The 19,086-nt window shown below is 43.9% G+C and overlaps 1 protein-coding gene across 6 annotated transcripts in view; it reads left to right on the top strand.

The window, feature by feature from the left end:
- LOC122539543 (serine/threonine-protein phosphatase 2B catalytic subunit alpha isoform) overlaps nt 1–19,086 on the top strand; it is a 306,563-nt gene that overhangs the window by 176,413 nt on the left and 111,064 nt on the right. For all 6 annotated transcript variants that reach the window (XM_043674506.1, XM_043674511.1, XM_043674512.1 and 3 more), the window contains exon 3: nt 11,417–11,541. In XM_043674506.1, the coding sequence (XP_043530441.1) occupies nt 11,417–11,541 (125 nt within the window). The remainder of the gene's footprint in view (nt 1–11,416; nt 11,542–19,086) is intronic.

Raw genomic sequence — 19,086 nt, 5'->3', positions numbered from 1 at the left:
CGCTAAGATTTGCTTTCCCAAAATGCAGCACCTCGCATTTATCTGAATTAAACTCCATCTGCCACTCCTCAGCCCATTGGCCCATCTGGTCCAGATCCTCTTGTAATCTGAGGTAACCCTCTTTGCTGTCCACTACACCTTCAATTTTGGTGTCATCTGCAAACTTACTAACTGTACCTCTTCTGCTCGCATCCAAATCATTTATGTAAATGACAAAGGGTAGAGGGCCCAGCACGGAACCTTCATATTTCCTGGTTTGTTTTTGATAAATTGATATTTTCAGAATGCTGTCCTCTGAAATTTTTTTTATGTTTAAGGAGACTTCTGAAATCCAGTCCCATTCCTAAATGAATGTTTGCCTGTCTTTTCTGTTTCTCACTGACATGGATCAGTGTCCCATGATGGGGATGGTGGTGAGGGAGTTGCAGTGGGGAGGTAGAGTCAACAGGCTGGAGAAATGAGAGACGTAGCTGGTCATGATTACCATCTGACAGTAAGCCTTGTCCCAAAACAACTGCGGTAACCTGTTTTTGATCAGGATTGGGGCAATCCTGGATTGTAATCCTGCCCATTATTGAAAGTTGAGACTCCGTTATGGGTTTAACTAATGTGCAGCAAGTCACTGGTGGTCCTTGAACAGGAATGTGTTGCGATATGCCTCAGCCTGTTCCTGGATACAGTGCTGCTTTCAGATAATACTTGAACCAGTGTCTGAATAACATGTTACTCAATAAAATGTGGCTCATACATTAAATGAGAGCAGTGACTCGTGGATAATTTCAAACTCTCAATAAAAGCCCAATGCACTTGTTTAAGATTTATCTTGTTTATTAAATTTTGCCAATTTGACTGTGGATTTCTTAATATCTTCTTCATCTCTTTGTGTTACATTGGAGAGCAAGAGGCTTTGTACAGTTGGGAATAAAATGGAAATTAGTCTTTTGTTTAATCGCTTTAAAGTATGTTTGTCTTTTCAATAGCTTTACTGTCAGGCGGAGCAAATGCTGTTGAGTAGAATTAGGTTGAATTTGCAGCACATCAGGCCGTTCGCCTCAGCTGGTCTGTGTGGGTGTTTCTGCTTCAAAAGAACCTCTTCATCTCACCCATCATTTACTTTCTATTCCTTCCTCCCCAGATGACACCAAAGTTGGAGGTGTAGTGGACAGCGAAGGAGGTTACCTCTGATTACGATGGGATCTTGATCAGATGGGCTGAGGAGTGGCAGATGGAGTTTAATTTAGATAAATGTGAGGTGCTGGATTTTGGAAAAGCAAATCTCAGCAGGACGTATACACTGGTATATACATTTATACATGGTAAGGTCCTGGGGAGTGTTGCTGAACAGAGACCTTGGAGTGCAGGTTCATAGCTCCTTGAAAATGGAGTCGCAGGTAGATAGGATAGTGAAGGCGGCGTTCAGTATGCTTTCCTTTATTGGTCAGAGTATTGAGTACAGGAGTTGGGAGGTCATGTTGCGGCTGTACAGGACATTGGTTAGGCCACTTCTGGAATATTGCTTGCAATTCTGGTCTCCCTGCCATCGGAAGGATGTTGTGAAACTTGAAAGGGTTCAGAAAAGATTGACAAGGATGTTGCCAGGGTTGGAGGGTTTGAGCTATTAGGAGAGGCTGAATAAGCTGGGGCTGTTTTCTCTGGAGCATCGGAGGCTGAGGGGTGACGTTGGAGAGATTTATAGAATCATGAGGGGCATAGATAGGGTAAATAGGCGAAGTCTTTTCCCTGGAACGGGTGGTGTCCAGTACTAGAGGGCACAGGTTTAGGGTGAGAGGGGAAAGATTTAAAAGGGACCTTAGGGGCAACTTTTTCACGTAGAGGGTGGTGCGTGTATGGAATGCCAGAGGAAGTGGTGTTGGCTGGTACAATTACAACATTTAAAAGGCATTTGGATGTGTATATGAAAAGGGAGCGTTTGGAAGGATATGGGCCAAGTGCTGGCAATTAAATTAGGTACATCTCCATGACTCGAGTTTATCTCCTTACCAGTTAATTTATCTACACTTGTCATTCTCGATCCCTCTGTGTGGGAGGGGAGTGAGTTCTCTGGGTAAAGAGATTGCTTCTGAATTCTCCTTTGGGTTCCGGAGTGACCCTGTTATTTTGGTGTGCCGCTGTTTTGTACTTACTACAAGTAGGAGTATCATTTCACCCTCAGCTGAGTTACATTTTGTAACATGAGATTGTTCAGACAAGTCAAGCAAACTCACTAACAAAATTGAGTCAAATGCAGTGCTGTGGAGTGAAATGGTTTGAATTGAATTTAAATGTTGGAGTTTGGGCTGTGGTTTTCTGAGGTGCAGCAGTTTGTTATTTTTCAAACTTGAGTCATTTTTACAGTGTTTCTCATCAAACTGACACTTTAAGTTCCCCAGAATATTGAAGTTAATGTACATGAAGCCAGCAGCTTTCTACAAATTCCGTTTTGCTATTAAATTCTGTTTACTATCTTCACAGTTAGTTACGCACGAGAATGTAGGTGGGAAGCGTTCCGAGGACAGTAATAGTAAATTGGATGCTCATGTATTATGCAGTGTTTGTGAACTTTGTACCTATTAGCTATTTAAATGCTATTGGAACAGTTGCATGATGCAAGTTCCTCATCTTGTTGACTTTTAAGATCAGATTCTGACTTTTGATGAAGAGATCAAATGGGTTTATTCCTTGATGTGCTTTGAGCTTCAGTGGTGTGTGTGTAGGTGGCAGGTACCTGCTGTATTGCACTGGTCCTGCTTTTCTGTCAGGCTTTGCATAATTCCTCTGCGCTCACAATTGGAAATACGTGTGAAATGCTGTTAACCTTCTTTAAAAATGGTAGTTCAAAGAAAATGAAAGGCAAGTGTTGGATTTGAACACCCGGGAGGTTTAATGTTGATGCCTGAAACGAGGTTGGAGTTTTCCTCAGTCTAATGGAACTGACAGAAGGTTCACTTTTAAACACCTCGTTTTGATGATGGTACGTTTATTCCCAGATTATGACCATCTCTTTTTTTTGGAGCTCAGTCCTTCGGAAATGCAACCTGTTATCATGTGTCAATAACTTTCTGTTCCCACTTGAGAGATGCAGCCATCTCCATTGGGACAGGGATTTGATCTGTCAATGTCGGGAGGTGGGTTGGTTCCCTGTCTCCTGCAGCAGTATTGATTGGTGCTGGAGAGTACAGCATTGTTCAGGACTCTGGGCTCATGAAACCAGCTTGACAGCACATGAGTTGATGGTGTAGGGCAGATCTGTGCATATGCACACAACAGCACCTGCGCAATAAACACAGACCATGCATACATGCTCACACAGATACATGCACACACTAATACATGTGCTCACACAGATATGCGTACAAGCATGCACACATATACACAGTCTAGTTAAACAGCAGTTCACCCTAATCAATCCACAGAGTCTATTTAAAGAAATCTCAGAGAGCTACAGCAGAAAAATACATGAACTGAATCCCAGCAACGTCTCCCAGTAACATCTGAATAATCTCTCCAGAAAAGTGCAACTGAACACAAAAAAGGTCTGAAGAAGGGTCACTGGACCTGAAATGCTAACTCTGCTTTCTCTTCACAGATGCTGCCAGACCTACTGAATTATTCCAGCAATTTCTGATTTTGCAACAACTGAATGATAGAATGTAGGAAGCATAGTTTGCAGATGACACCAAAGTGAGTTGTGTAGTAGACAATGAAGAGGTTTATCTTGAGAGTACACCAGGAACTTCATTCAGTGGGCAGGGGAGTGGCAAATGGAGTTTAATTTAGATAAATGTGAGGTGTTGTATTTTGGCAAAACGAACCAAGGTCGGACTTTTCGGTTAATGGTTGGTCCTGTGGAGTTGAACAGAGAAACCTAGGGGTGCAGATGCATAACTCCTTGAAAGGGATGTCATGTGTCGACAGGGTGGTGAAGAAGGCATTCGGCACGCTTGCTGTCACTGCTCATACCATTGAGTAGACGAATTGGGACGACGTTGTACAGAATGGTGGTGAGTCTGCTTTTGGAGTACTGTGTGCCCTTCTGTAGGAAGGGTATCATTAAATTGGATAGAGTGCAGAAACGAGTTACCAGGATGTTACTGGGACTGGAGGGTTTGAGTTATAAGGAGAGGCAGGATAGGCTGGGACTGACTTCGCTGGAGCACAAGAAGTTGAAGGGTAACCTTAAAAATGTTTATAGAATCATGAGGGGTATAGATAAGGTGAATCTTTTTCCTAGGGTGGGGGAGTCCAAATCTAGATGGCAGAGGATTAAGGTGAGAGGGGAAAGATTTAATAGGGACCTGAGGGACAACCTTTTCACACACAGGGTGGTACGTGTATGGAATGAGTTACCAGACAAAGCGGTGGGAGGCTGGTAAAATTACATTTAAAAAGCACCTGGATTGGATACATGAATAGGAAGGGTTTGGAGGGATATGGGCCAAAGGCAGGCAAATGGGCCCATTTCAGTTTAGGAAACCTGGCCAGCTTGGATCAAAGGGTGTGTTTCCGTGCTGTATGACACGATAATATACATTATGATATGAAGTCACTGTCTTCCCCTTGCAGCAGTAAGTTGTACAGGCTGAGTGAGGCAGGGGGTAGTGTCTGTATCTCTGTCCTCGTGACAATGTAGGTTTTCTGTTCCAGTATTTATCCAGTTTCCCTTTTGAAAGTTATTATTGGATCTGCTTTCACTGCCCTTCCAGGCAACATTAGATTACTTACAGTGTGGAAACAGGCCCTTCGGCACAACAAGTCCACACCGCCCCGCCGAAGCGCAACCCACCCATACCCGTATGTTTAGATTAGATTAGATTACAGTGTGGAAACAGGCCCTTCGGCCCAACAAGTCCACACCGACCCGCCGAAGCGAAACCCACCCATACCCCTACATTTACCCCTTACCTAACACTATGGGCAATTTAGTATGGCCAATTCACCTGACCCTGCACATCTTTGGACTGTGGGAGGAAACCGGAGCACCCGGAGGAAACCCACGCAGACGCGGGGAGAACGTGCAAACTCCACACAGTCAGTCGCCTGGGGTGGGAATTGAACCCGGGTCTCTGGCACTGTGAGGCAGCAGTGCTAACCACTGTGCCACCGTGCCGCCCACATGCTACCGAGCCGCCCATGTCCCAGATCACAACAACTCCTTGCATTAAAAAGAATTCTTTGCTCCCTTGTGGTTCCTGTCCTATTGATTTTAAATCTATAGCCTGTGGAGATAGTGAGGACTGCAGATGCTGAAGAATCAGAGTGCATAAAGAGTGGAGCTGGAAGTAGTACAGCAGGTCAGGCAGCATCCGAGGAGAAGGGGAGTTGACATTTCTAATTGGAACCTTTCATCAGGACAGAATGAGAAATAAATAGAGGGCTGGGGAAAGGTGGATGGAATAGCAATAGGTGATGCAGGCGGAGGGTGGCTGTGATTGGTCAGTGGGAAGTGTGGAGCAGATAGTTGGGAAGGAAGATAGACAGGTACGGTCAGGTCAAGGGGACGGGCAGAGAGGGAGGGCTGGACTTGGGCTGAGTTGGGGGTGTGGGGAGATTTGAAAGATGGTGAATTCTATGTTAAGGTCCTAAGATTGTAATCTCCCATAGTGGAAGATGAGGTGTTCTTCCTCCAGTTTGTGTGTGGCCTTGTTTTGATGGTGGAGGCGGGCCAGGATGGACATGTCATCGGGGGATGGAGAGTTGAAATGGATGGAACCAGATGGTGGAGTTGATTGGAGCATTTGGACAATAATGTTTCCTGAACCGGTTCCCGAGATTGTGTTCAGTCTCTCCAATGTAGAGGAGACCACATCGGGAGCAATGGATGCAATAAATCAGATTAGAGGCAATGCCTGTGGTTATTGAGCTGTCTGACTGGAAACAATTTCTCCAAGTCTACTCGATCAAAACCTCAAAGTCACTGATTCTGATATTAAAACATAAAATGTTAGGTAATGTTCCACATTTCATGCATTTATTCTAATGATGGAATCATAGAATCCCTACAGTGTGGAAGCAGGTGAGAGTGTGGAAGGTGCTACGGGTTGTTGGAGGCAGGAGGAGTCAATAAAATCCTTGCAAAAACATGTAAAGTCTTTATTTTACATTTGCATAAGCTCAGGAGCCATTATTACTTGTAAAAATGTGGTGGATCCTACAGTAATAGACACTGTCAATTGTTAAGTTGAAATCTGTGATTGTGGTCTGGGGTGCTGTAAAAGTTTAGAAGGTACCTCTTGAAAATCTCCAGCTTTGTGCATGTGCATTCACTTGTGACCTCACCAGTTGGAAAAAACAATTTTTTGTGTGAAGCCTTTTGTGTGTAGAAGTGTCAGTATTTATTGCAGTGTTGCCTTATGCTGGCTGTTGTGTGCCAATTTCAATCCTGTGGTGTCTACGAAAATAATACTTTTCCTGGGTGTCGTGGCTTTAATGAAGAGATGATTTACCATCCCCAATTACCACACCAAATATATGTTCATCTGCAGTCTCTATGCCCATTTTTCTTGGAATTTCCTGTTTGAATTTCACTGGTCAGATTCCCTCCTTGGTACAGCACTGAAACTGCCTCTATCACAGTAACATGACATTCCCTGTGAATTGACCATAGTGCACTAGTTCTCCTGTGTTTCTTGACCATTCTGTAACATTTGACACAGTTGAACACAACCTATCCCTCTAACACCTTCCCTCAATTGTTGATGTACAGAGATTGACCTCCTATGTCTCCAGACCACCTTATCCAGTCAAGGATAGAGATTTTCCAGCATGATTTATCTTGATTTGATTGATTTTTTTCATGTATTCAGGGCTTGCTGTTTTGATGTCCCTCATTGTGCTGTTTCTTTTTCAAGTGATTGTGGTGTGTTTTGCAGATTAAAATATTCAACAGACATCTTCACTGTCCTTTGCCACAGTTTTAATACTGTTTCATCTTTTCCAGCAAAATAAAGGTCGAGTAGCTGATGAAATTTTCTTCCAATATAAAGTCAGAAAAAAATTTGATAAATCAGGCAACTAAAATTCATGACGAAAGGATTATTTTCTTCTCTGCAGTCAGCTGCTTTCCGGTGTTGCAGACTCTTTAATTTTAGGTTTACATCCATATTTCGATTTAATTATGTCATGATTTTGAGCCTTGTTGATTCACACCTTAAGAGCGAGGGTAGTCCCAAAAATATGCTTTTTCTCCACATCGATCATACCAGGTGTTTGGTCATCCTTTTCTCTTTATCTGGGTTGGCATTTATTTCTATTTGTGGATCAGCAAAACTTTTTTGTCCCATGCTCCTAGACACTATGTAAATACAAGCTGTGTTGCAAATCTCTAACTTCTTGTGGCGAATAAAGGAACTGATTCGTTTTCAAATTCAAAAGAAGTGAATACTGTGGGATTTTGTGGAGGTGGAGTGCCCTGGCAGTACATGAGCTGAGTGGGTTCTTGTGCAAACTACATACATTTTCAAAATTGATTTTGAGACCATAAGATAAAGGAGCAGAACTAAGCCATTTGGACCATTGAGTCTGTTTTTACATTTGATCATTGAACCCCATTTTCCCTGCTTGCTTCCCTTCCCAATCAAGAGTCTATCTAACATAGATGCACTCAGTGACTTGATCTCCACAGAATTTATTTTTGTTATTTGTGGGGCTTGGGCGTGGCTGGTTGGTCAGCATTTATTGCCTGGTCCCAGTTGCCCATGAGAAGATGGTGGTGTGCTGCCATCTTGAACTGCTGCATTCCCCCCCCCCCCCACCCCTCTACAAGAGGAGGAAAAGTTCCTGGATTTTGACCCAGCAGCAATGAAGAAACGGTGACATATTTCCAAATCAGGACAGTGATTGACATAGAACGGAACTTGCAACTGATGTTCACAAGTACCTGGTGCCCTTGTTCTTTCAGATGGAAGTGGTTGTGGGTTGGAAGCTGCTATCTGAGGACCTTTGAATTTGCGGCAATGAGTTCGACAGATTAACCGCACTGTGGCTGAAGAACTTCTTCCTCACCTCAATCCAAAAGGATCATCCCTTTAGTCTGAAGATGTGCCTCGGATTCAAGTCTCCACCACTAGCAGAATCATCTTCTCCAGGCCTCTCAGTATTCTGTGTGTTTTAATCAGGTCCCCCCGGTCATCCTTCTAAACTTCATAGAGTACAAACCCAGAGTTCTCAACGACTAGATGTCTTGAAATGCATAAAAGTGGATAAGTCCCTAGGATCTGTTCAGGTGTACCCTAGAACTTTGGGAAGCTAGGGAGGTGACTGTTGGGCTTCTTACTGAGATATTTGTATCATTGATAGTCACAGGTGAGGTGCCAGAAGACTAGAGGTTGGCTAACGTTGTGCCACTGTTTAAGAAAAGTGGTCAGGACAGGCCAGGGAACTATAGGCCAGTGACCCTGATGTTGGTGGTGGGCAAGTTGTTGGAGGGAACCCTGAGGGACAGGATGTACATGTTTTTGAAAAGGCAAGGACTGATTCAGGATAGTCAACATAGCTTTGTGTGTGGAAAACCATGTCTCACAAACTTGATTGTTATTTCTTCAAAAAAACACAGGATTGATGAAGGCAGAGTGGTAGATGTGATCTAATGGACTTAAGTAAAGCGTTTGACAAGATTCCCCATGGGAAACTGGCTAGCAAGGTTAGATCTCATACAGGGTGCACTAACCATTTGGATACAGAACTGGCTCAAAGATAGAAGACAGAGGGCGGTGGTGGAGGGTTGTTTTTCAGACTGGAGGCCTGTGACCAATGGAGTGCCACATGGATCGGTGCTGTGTCCACTACTTTTCATCATTTATATAATATTTGGATGTGAGCATAAGAGGTATAGTTAATAAGTTTGCAGATGACACCAGAATTGGAGGTGCAGTGGACAGCGAAGAAGGTTACCTCAGATTACAACAGGATCTGGACCAGATGGGCCAATGGGTTGAGAAGTGGCAGATGGAGTTAAATTCAGATAAATGTGAGGTGCTGCGTTTTGGGAAAGCAAATCTTAGCAGGACTTATACACTTAATGGTAAGGTCCGAGGGAGTGTTGCTGAACAAAGAGACCTTGGAGTGCAGGTTCATAGCTCCTTGAAAATGGAGTCGCAGGTGGATATGATAGTGAAGAAGGCGTTTGGTATGCTTTCCTTTATTGGTCAGAGTATTGAGTACAGGAGTTGGGAGGTCATGTTGCGACTGTATAGGACATTGGTTAGGCCACTGTTGGAATATTGCGTGCAATTCTAGTCTCCTTCCTCTCGGAAAGATGTTGTGAAACTTGAAAGGGTTCAGAAAAGATTGACAAGGATGTTGCCAGGGTTGGAGGATTTGAGCTATCGGGAGAGGCTGAACAGGCTGGGGCTGTTTTCCTGGAGCGTCGGAGGCTGAGGGGTGACCTCATAGAGGTTTACTAAATCATGAGGGGCACGGATGGGATATATAGACAAAGTCTTTTCCCTGGGGTCGGAGAGTCCAGAACTAGAGGGCATAGGTTTAAGGTGAGAGGGGAAAGATCTAAAAGAGACCCTAAGAGGCAACTTTTTCTCACAGAGAGTGGTACGTGTATGGAACGAGCTGCCAGAGGAAGTGGTGGAGGCTGGTACAATTGCAACATTTAAGAGGCATTTGGATGGGTATATAAATAGGAAGGGTTTGGAGAGGTATGGGCTGAGTGCTAGCAGGTGGGACTAGAGTGGGTTGGGATATCTGGTCAGCATGGACACGTTGGACCGCAGGGTCTGTTTCTGTGTTGTACATCTCTATGACTTTGATAGTTATTGAGGATATTGACAAATTCTTCCTAATTCTGTTTCTGAATCCAAATGTCAGCACATATAGCGAAAGTGCTGTTATTACAGAAATGAATTAGTGTGAATGGAATTGAAGCCCCCAAATATTAAATAATAGCCCACAAGAAAATCTCAGGAAGAACCCTGAACAAACCAACAATAATTTGATCCATGATCAGTAAAGCTTTTGTTACAAATCATTTCCAATCATTTTTAATCCGGTTATATTTGGAAGACTGGATGAATAATTTTATTACAAATGCTTAATTTTAGGGGTGACCCCATTTTTAGCTGAATTAACAAAGCTGTACCCTGCTACCACCTTTTCAACACGTCCAGGACCGAGAGCGTAGGGGATCTTGTTCTGCCTGACTCTGTTACATCAGTGATTACTCCAATAGATGGTCACCAGGAGATTGCAGGTCATGCTACCTCTGCCCAACTTCCTAACTAAAGACCTTGACAAATAGTCGCAGTGAAAATTGCATGCGCAGGACTTTGAAATGCTCCTGAGATGCAAACGGATTTAACACAAGTTTCATCTGTCATTTCTCATTATTTCCTCTTTTTTTTAATTTAAATCAGATTTATTTCTGGATGTAGTGATATTGTCACTGGATTAGCAACCCGGAGACTCTGGTTAATGCTCTCGGAACACAGCATCTCACCACAGCTGGTGGGATTTAAATTCAATTAAATAAAATTCTCTGGGATATAAAGCTAGTTTCAGTAACCAGGACAACCATCGTAAAAACTCATCTGGTTCACTAACTTCCTTTAGGGAAGGAAATCTGTCCTACCCAGCCTGGTTTACACGTGACTCCAGGCCCACACTGACTCCTAACTGCTCTGTAAAATGACCCCAGAAGCCACCCAGTTCAAGGACAGTTGGGGACGGCCAACAAATGGTAGTCGGGTCAGTGACATCCACTTCCCCTGGAAGAATAAAAGAGAGCAAATGTATTTCTTGTGGCTATAATTTTGCCAGATGTCAGTGGTTTAATACAGGGCTGATTCCTACTGGGTCCTTATTGTACGTCTATCTTTGAAGACCCACTGTGCAGTGGTTACCACGGATGTACAATTAATGGCATTCATATCCATGAGCAAGAGACTGGGTGTCTCCAGGCACTTTGTAAATCTGATTAAGAACTTTTTAAAAATTTCCTCATGGGATGTGCATGTCACTGGCTGGGCTACTTTCTCTTGTCCTTCCCAAGTTGCCCTTGAGGAGGTAGCAGTAAGTTTTCTTCCTGAACTGCTGCAGTCCATGTTCTTTTTGAAATGGAGTCTCTGCTGTACATGTTAGGCGATGTGATTTGTATTGCATCTTCAGATTCTAAACATTGTCTTCCAGGAGAATTATGCTGTGGTGAGGCACAAACACTGAGCTCTGTCACACCAAGTGAGTAATACACCCCTGGCTTGAATGTCACCTGCTGGTGTAGAGATCCTCTGGTCTACCAATGTCACACCATTTGAGAACAATATTCCAGGTTGTTTTGATTCAACTCGTTAACAACTTATGATAAAAGCAGACACAATTCTTCCATAATTATTATTGCTGAGTAGGGAGATGTTCTTCCATTGCACGACTGGCAAAAGGGTAGAGTCTAAATCTTGCTGTTGATCTCTTTCAGTTTGCGGTGATATCCATGGTCAGTTCTTCGATCTGATGAAGCTGTTTGAAGTTGGTGGATCTCCAGCATCTACTCGCTACCTCTTCCTTGGTGACTATGTGGACAGAGGTTATTTCAGCATTGAAGTGAGTCTAAGGGTTTGTCTTCTGTATGTGTAGGATGTGGACTTGGTTATTAGACATGAAGGAAACTAGGCCAATATTATCCTCCCTCCTCTTCAAAGACCTTCCATCCACATCATCATCACCTCCACACTTTGGCATTTCTGTCTTCCTCTGGTAGATCTCCAGTCTTGCACCTTCCAGAACTTACAAACTTAACCAAATCTCTGCTTTCCTGAGCTGAACTCTCACCATATCCTCTGCACCCATCGCCCCGTGTTCTCTGACCTGCATTGATCCCTGCTGTGCTAACACCTTAGTTGAAACATTTCCATTCTCACTTTCATAACTTTCTCTGGTTTTGCCCAGCCCCTCCCATCATGATGTGAAATCTTCTGAATTCTTTAAAATATCTGCACTCCTGATTCTAACCTCCTGCACACCCCAGATTGCTTGGCCACTGGTGTCTTGCCTTTATCCGGTCTCAGAATTCCCTCTCGAAATTCCTTTGATACCTACCTCGCTCCTTTTTTTTAAGACATTGTTTAACACCACTTTCCTTTGACCAAGCTTTTGATCACTTCTCCTAATATCTCGTTACACATTTCACTGTTGGATTCTCTTGAATACTTCTGTGCAGTACATCGAGGTACTTGACTGTGATAAAGATACAAGAAGTTATTGTTGATAGGGTGAAGTAATTCTAAAACAATGCAGGAGTACAATGCCGAACAATTAGTGCCCTTTTTTAGTTGTACGTATTTCCGTGTTTCTGACTGTCAGATGTGGGCTCCCAGTTATTTTCCTGACCTCTAATCTCTGACCAATCCTCTCCTTTACCTGAAGGTAAGGCATTTGGACACAGGAGTCCCACGATCAGCAATTCCCCCTCCAACCTTCCCGTTCCCATTAAGATATTCCTTTTCAACATCAACCCTCTGACTAGGCTAACTTCTCAAAGTCCTCCTCTTTTTCTCCATCTCCATTTTGCTGCTGCCTCTGAAGCACCTAAAGAATTTTTTTAAACATTAGAACACAATTGGGGAAAGTGAGTTTTGAGAAGATTTGTAGCTCAGGTTGGGGTTCTGGGTGTAAGTTTGTTCGCTGAGCTGGAAGGTTTGTTTTCAGATGTTTCGTCATCGTCCATTATCAGTGAGCCTCCAGATGAAGCACTGGTGGTATGGCCCACTTTCTGTTTGTGTGCTGAGGTTTCCTTGAGTTGGTGATATCATTTCCTGTTCTTTTTCCTTAGGTGGTGGTAAATGGGATCCAAGTCAATGTGTTTGTTGATAGAGTTCCAATTGAAATTCCATGCTTCTTGGAATTCTCGTCCGTGTCTCTGTTTGGCTTGTCCTAGGATGGATGTGTTGTCCCAGTCGAAGTGATGCCCTTCTTCATCTGTGAGTCCAACTTTGGGTTCATTACGAGGATGACACCTTTGTCACCACTAAATGAAACAAATTAGAGGAAATGTTCAATACCATCAATATTGCCCTTACTGGCATAAAATTCACTAAAGAGAAGGAAAACAACAACAAACTGCCGTTCCTGGATGTTGTAGTAGAGCGAACAGCCAATGGGAAGCTTCAAATCAGCATCTACAGGAAAACAACACATACGGATCAAATACTGAACTACAGAAGCAATCATCCCAGCATCCACAAACAGAGCTGCATTAGAACATTATTTCAATGAGCCACCACACACTGCAGTACAGAGGAACTACCAGAGCAGAGGGAAGTCATCTATACAGTGTATTCAATGGGATGCACGGTGGCTTAGTGGTTAGCACTGCTGCCTCACAGCACCAGGGACCCAGGCTTGATTCCAGCCTTGGGTGACTGTCTGTATGGAGTTTGCACATTCTCCCTATATCTGCGTGGGTTTTCTCCAGGTCTCCTGTGATTTCCTCCCACAGTCCAAAGATGTGCAGGTGAATTGGCCATGCTAAATTTCCCATAGTGTTAGGTGCATTGGTTAAAGGGAAATGGCTATGGGTGGATTATTCTTCGGAGGGTCGGTGTGGACTTGTTGGGCCGAAGGGCCTGTTTCCACACTGTAGGGAGTCTAATCTAATCTAAAAAGAATGGGTACCCAATGAACACAGTCTGCCAATTTCTCAGCAACAAACCCAAACAAGCAGACAAAACACGTTTAGAAACCCCAGCCACTCTCCCCTTCTTCAAAGACTTTTGGAAATGACTGCCAGTCTACTCAGACCCCTTGGCATCATGGTAACCCACAAACCCCCCAACACTCTAAAACTGTAGCTAATGAACTTGAATGACCCTATACAGACAACAAGCAAAACTAATGTCATTTACAAAATACCATGCAAGAACTGTAACAAACACTACATTGGACAAACAGGCAGAGAACTAGCCACCAGGATACATGAACAGCAACTAGCCACAAAACGACATGACCCTCTCTCACTAGTATCCTTACATACAGGTGAGGAAGGACACCACTTCGACTGGGACAACACATCTATCCTAGGACAAGCCAAACAGAGACACGCACGAGAATTCCTAGAAGCATGGCATTCCAACCAGAACTCTATCAACAAACACATTGACTTGGATCCCATTTACCACCCCCTGAGAAAAAGAACCGAAATGATGTCCCCACCAGAAATGACATCACCAACCTGAGGAAATGTAAACACACAGATAAAAAGCTGGCCATGTCACCAGTGCTTCATCTGGGGAGGCTCACTGAAGATGTTACCTCGTATGGTGATGAAACGTCCGAAAATGAATCTTCCAGCTCAGCGAGCAAACCTACAGCTAAAATTGTGAAAGTTCTGATTTCCCTATCCCCATGCTGTTCTCCTCTCCTCTGTGTTGTCCTCTAGTTGGAATTGATACATCCACAACCTAGAAACTGTTCCTCTCTCAGCTTCAGTACTTTCAGAAACATTTGTGCTGTTGTAAATTCAGGAGCACAGCAGCCAGTTTGATAATAAATGGGTCATCTATTTTCCTGAGATTGGGGAGGGATGAATATTAGCCCAGGGTAACTCAGCTCTTCCACTTCAGAGTAATAATATCCAGTGCCGGTGTTTTGTTCAATGTCTCATTCGAAAGATGAAGGCCCCTCTAGTTCTGACAGTAACCTGTGTGTTCTAGTCTAGCATTTCCTGGACTGAGACTTGAATCTCAATGCCCTCACTCTGAGGTGAGAGAGCTGTTCACCGAGCAAAAGTGACACCATGATGTAATGCCAGCTTTCACGGTCTCTCCTTTGATTTGAGGATGATTTGGCTCCCCTCAGGATCCTTTGTGAGATTTCATGGGAGTGACCAAGCTGATTTCTGACCTGCAGATCTTTGGTACACAGTACTGAATGTCCCGTGAGGTGGTGGGATCTGGATAACAGGATTTACTTCCTTCTCTGCCACTGGCCTGCCTCATTGTTCAGGTGTTTGGACTCAATGCGAATTACCTCGATGGATAGATAGTTGCCATTTTGAATGATTGGTAACAAGGCAGTGATGTCCTGTTAATATCCTGTTTGCTCAACTCACAAATGGTCAGCATTCCAGAGGAGGGGACACAATCTATGGCAAAGACACTGTGAAGCTCGCATTGAAACACAGTAACAATAATGGCAGGTCATTGTGCCAATTTGGATAGGGTGCTTTGAGACATCAAAATGACCTAGGCTCTGAACATTGCCGGTCTTCCATTATTTGGAAACACAATTACTATTTGATAATTGAAGTTCCGTTGTGTAGCCCAGCATCTGTCCTTTTCTCTACTCTCAGGTATTAGTAAACTGACAGGTGAAGTGGGACCAAGAGTATTGTACTGAGTGAAAGACTCGACCATTCTCCTCAGGTAGCCACGCTCTCCAAAGCCCCTCCTGAGCTTAATGCAGAGCCAAGCTCATTTCCTGCTTGACTAATACGTTTTTTTGTCTCCTGTCCCATTTGGGGCCAAATCCTTCTCAGCATCTATGATTGAGTACCCTAATTTTTTAGATTATTTCTTCTCCCTTTGTGCGTAACTACTCTTAAACATAATATAGCGATCACTCTTTCTGAGGTGCTCCCCACCAACACAAGCTCCACTTCATTCTGCAGTGTCCAATCCAAAGCTGATTCCATCCTCATTGGCTCAGAAGGATGATGGTCAAGAAAGTTCTTCCATACAGATTTGAGGATTTTCTCCTCTTCTTTTAACCAGTTGGTCTGTTTCTTCAGTCTATGTGAGGACAATTGATGTGTTCTTACATCTTGCTGAAATTTAATTTGTTTCTTCAATGTATTCCTGCAATGTTAGTGTACATTGCAACATCTTTTACTGAAGGGTAAATGTGTAAACTGTAGTTCAGGTTCAAGTCCCAGTGCACAGACACAAGCACATCACCAGAACTGGCAATGTCAGTGCATTGCTGCGGGACTGCTACAGGAAGGATATTATTAAACTGGAGAGGATTCAGAAAAGATTTACCGGGATGTTGCCAGGAATGGAGGGTTTGGGTTATAAAGATAGACTGGGTATGCTGAGACATTGTTCACTGGAGCATAGCAGGTTGAGGGCTGACTTTAAAGAAGTTTATAAAATCATGAGGGGCATACATAAGGTGACTGATGAGAGTCTTTTCCCTTGGGTAGGGGAGTTCAAGACACAGTGGCATATTTTTAAGGTGAGAGGAGAGCGATTTACGAAGAACATGAGGGGCAACTTTTTTTTACGCAGTGGTTCACGTGTGGGATGAACTTGCGGAGGTAGTGGCTGATGCAGATACAGTTACAACATTTAAAAGACGTTTGGATAAATTCATGAATAAGAAAGGTTTGGAGGGATCTGGGCTAAGCGCAGGCAGGTGGGACTAGTTTAGTTTGGGAATGTGATCAGCACAGATTAGTTGGATGGATGGGTCTGTTTCAGTGACTCCATGCTCCATTGTTGGAGATGCAGTCTTTCAGATGAGAAATTATGCTGAGGCCACCTCTATTCCATGAGGCAGCATCAAAGAGCCCTGATGATATTTTGAATAGGGTGCGGGGTTGGGGACGGGGGTGGGGGGAGTGGTGGTGGAGGGGAGGGGAGGGGAGATGTTTCGTCTCTTTGTCCTGTATCCCTCAGTCAGCAGCACTCAGATAATCTGGTCGTTGTCACATTGCGACGTCGTGGGCTCACAAATTCGCTGTCACATTTAGTACCAGTGACTACACTTCACAGGTAGTTCATTGTCAATAAAGAGCTGTTGCTGAGGTTGTGAAAGGTGCTATGTAAATACAAGTCCTCATTTGTTTGGAGACAATAGTACGATTCTGAAATAGAGTCATAGAGATGTACAGCATGGAAACAGACCCTTCAGTCCAACCCGTCCATGCCGACCAGATATCCCAACCCAATCTAGTCCCACCTGCCAGCCCCTGGCCCATATCCCTCCAAACCCTTCCTATTCATATACCCATCCAAATGCCTCTTAAATGTTGCAATTGTACCAGCCTCCACCACATCCTCTGGCAGCTCATTCCATACACGTACCACCCTCTGTATGAAAACGTTGCCCCTTAGTCTCTTTTATATCTTTCCCCTCTCACCCTAAACCTATGCCCTCTAGTTCTGGATTCCCCAACCCCAGGTTAAAGACTTTGTCTATTTATTCTATCCGTGCCCCTCAAAATTTTGTAAACCTCTATAAGGTCACTCATCAGCCTCTGACGCTCCAGGGAAAACAGCCCCAGCCTGTTCAGCCTCTCCCTGTAGCTCAGATCCTCCAACCCTTGTAAATCTTTTCTGAACCCTTTCAAGTTTCACAATATCTTTCCGATAAGGCCGAGATCAGAATTGCACGCGATATTCCAACAGTGACCTAACCAATGTCCTGTACAGCCGCAACATGACCTCCCAACTCCTGTACTCAATACTGTGACCAATAAAGGAAAGCATACCAAATGTCGTCTTCACTATCCTAGCTACCTGCGACTGCACTTTCTAGGAGCTATGAACCTGCACTCCAAGGTCTCTTTGTTCAGCAATGCTCCCTAGGACCATTAAGTGTATAAGTTCTGCTAAGATTTGCTTTCCCAAAATGCAGCACCTTGCATTTATCTGAATTAAACTCCATCTGCCACTTCTCAGCCCATTGGCCCATCTGGTCAAGATCCTGTTGTAATCTGAGGTAACCCTGTTTGCTGTCCACTACACCTCCAATTTTGGTGTCATCTGCAAACTTACTAACTGTACCTCTTAAGCTCGCATCCAAATCATTTATGTAAATGACAAAAAGTAGAGGGCCCAGCACCAATCCTTGTGGCACTCCACTGGTCATAGGCCTCCAGTCTGGAAAAACAACCCTCTGCCACCACCCTCTGTCTTCTACCTCTGAGCGAGTTCTGTATCCAAATGGCTAGTTCTCCTAGTATTCCATGAGACCTAACCTTGCTAATCAGTCTCCCATGGGGAACCTTGTCAAACGCCTTACTGAAGTCCATATAGATCACATCTACTGCTCTGCCCTCAACAATCTTCTTTGTTACTTCTTCAAAAAACTCAATCAGGTTTGTAAGACATGATTTCCCACGCACAAAGCCATGTTGACTATCCCGAATCAGTTCTTGCCTTTCCAAATACATGGAGAAAGTGAGGACTGCAGATGCAGGATGTATATGTATTTGGAAAAGCGCAGCAGGTCAGGCAACATCAAAGGAGCAGGAGAATCGACGTTTCAGGCATAAGCCCTTCTTCAGGAAGAAGGGCTTATGCCTGAAACGTCGATTCTCCTGCTCCTTTGATGCTGCCTGACCTGCTGCGCTTTTCCAAATACATATACATCCTGTCCCTTAGGATTCCCTCCAACAACTTGCCCACCACCGAGGTCAGGCTCACCGGTCTATAATTCCCTGGCTTGTCTTTACCGTCCTTCTTAAACAGTGGCATTACGTTTGCCAACCTCCAGTCTTGGAATGCTGAGAACATTCTAATATCACAGCAGTTAGTGTTTAACTCCTTGGTTAATACATATTGCACCTTCCCTAATGTCATTAACTTTCAATCATGAAACTTATTTTAATTTCCTGATGGCTATATTAAAAAATAGAATTATGCAGTCACTTCAGTTCATCTGTCCCTTACATTTAAAAAAAAAAGTCTTGTTTCTGCACTGGTGGAAACCGGAATGGCAGAATTGTTTTCAAAGAGTATTTGACCTGACACTGGTGACCTTAATTAAAATGTGCAGTTAATACTTGAAGCATTCTCTCTCCTGATGCTAATGCACCCTAATGGCCTCCGTCAAAACAATGCGTTGACTGTACTCTTCAACAAGTGCACACACATGCATGGACACGCATGAGCATGCACATGTTCGCACAAGTGCACATGTATACATGTCAGCGCATATGCAGAGGCACGCACACATGCATGTGCACATGCAGGCACGCGCACACATGCACGCAAAAACACGCACGGACGCAGCAACATTGAGTGTTCCTCCTTCGCTTCACTGCTGGCAAGGAAGAGCGGTGGAATCCTCCTTGGGTCGGTGATGAGAGGGCCAAATTCTTGATTTCCAGGAGGACCCCAAAAAAGAGAGATGTAAAGAATTCAC

This window comes from Chiloscyllium plagiosum, chromosome 32 (genome assembly GCF_004010195.1).
Source record: "Chiloscyllium plagiosum isolate BGI_BamShark_2017 chromosome 32, ASM401019v2, whole genome shotgun sequence".
NCBI classification, from domain to species: domain Eukaryota; kingdom Metazoa; phylum Chordata; class Chondrichthyes; order Orectolobiformes; family Hemiscylliidae; genus Chiloscyllium; species Chiloscyllium plagiosum.
Note: the sequence above shows the minus strand (reverse complement) of the source record. Positions and strands in the feature narration are given on the sequence as shown.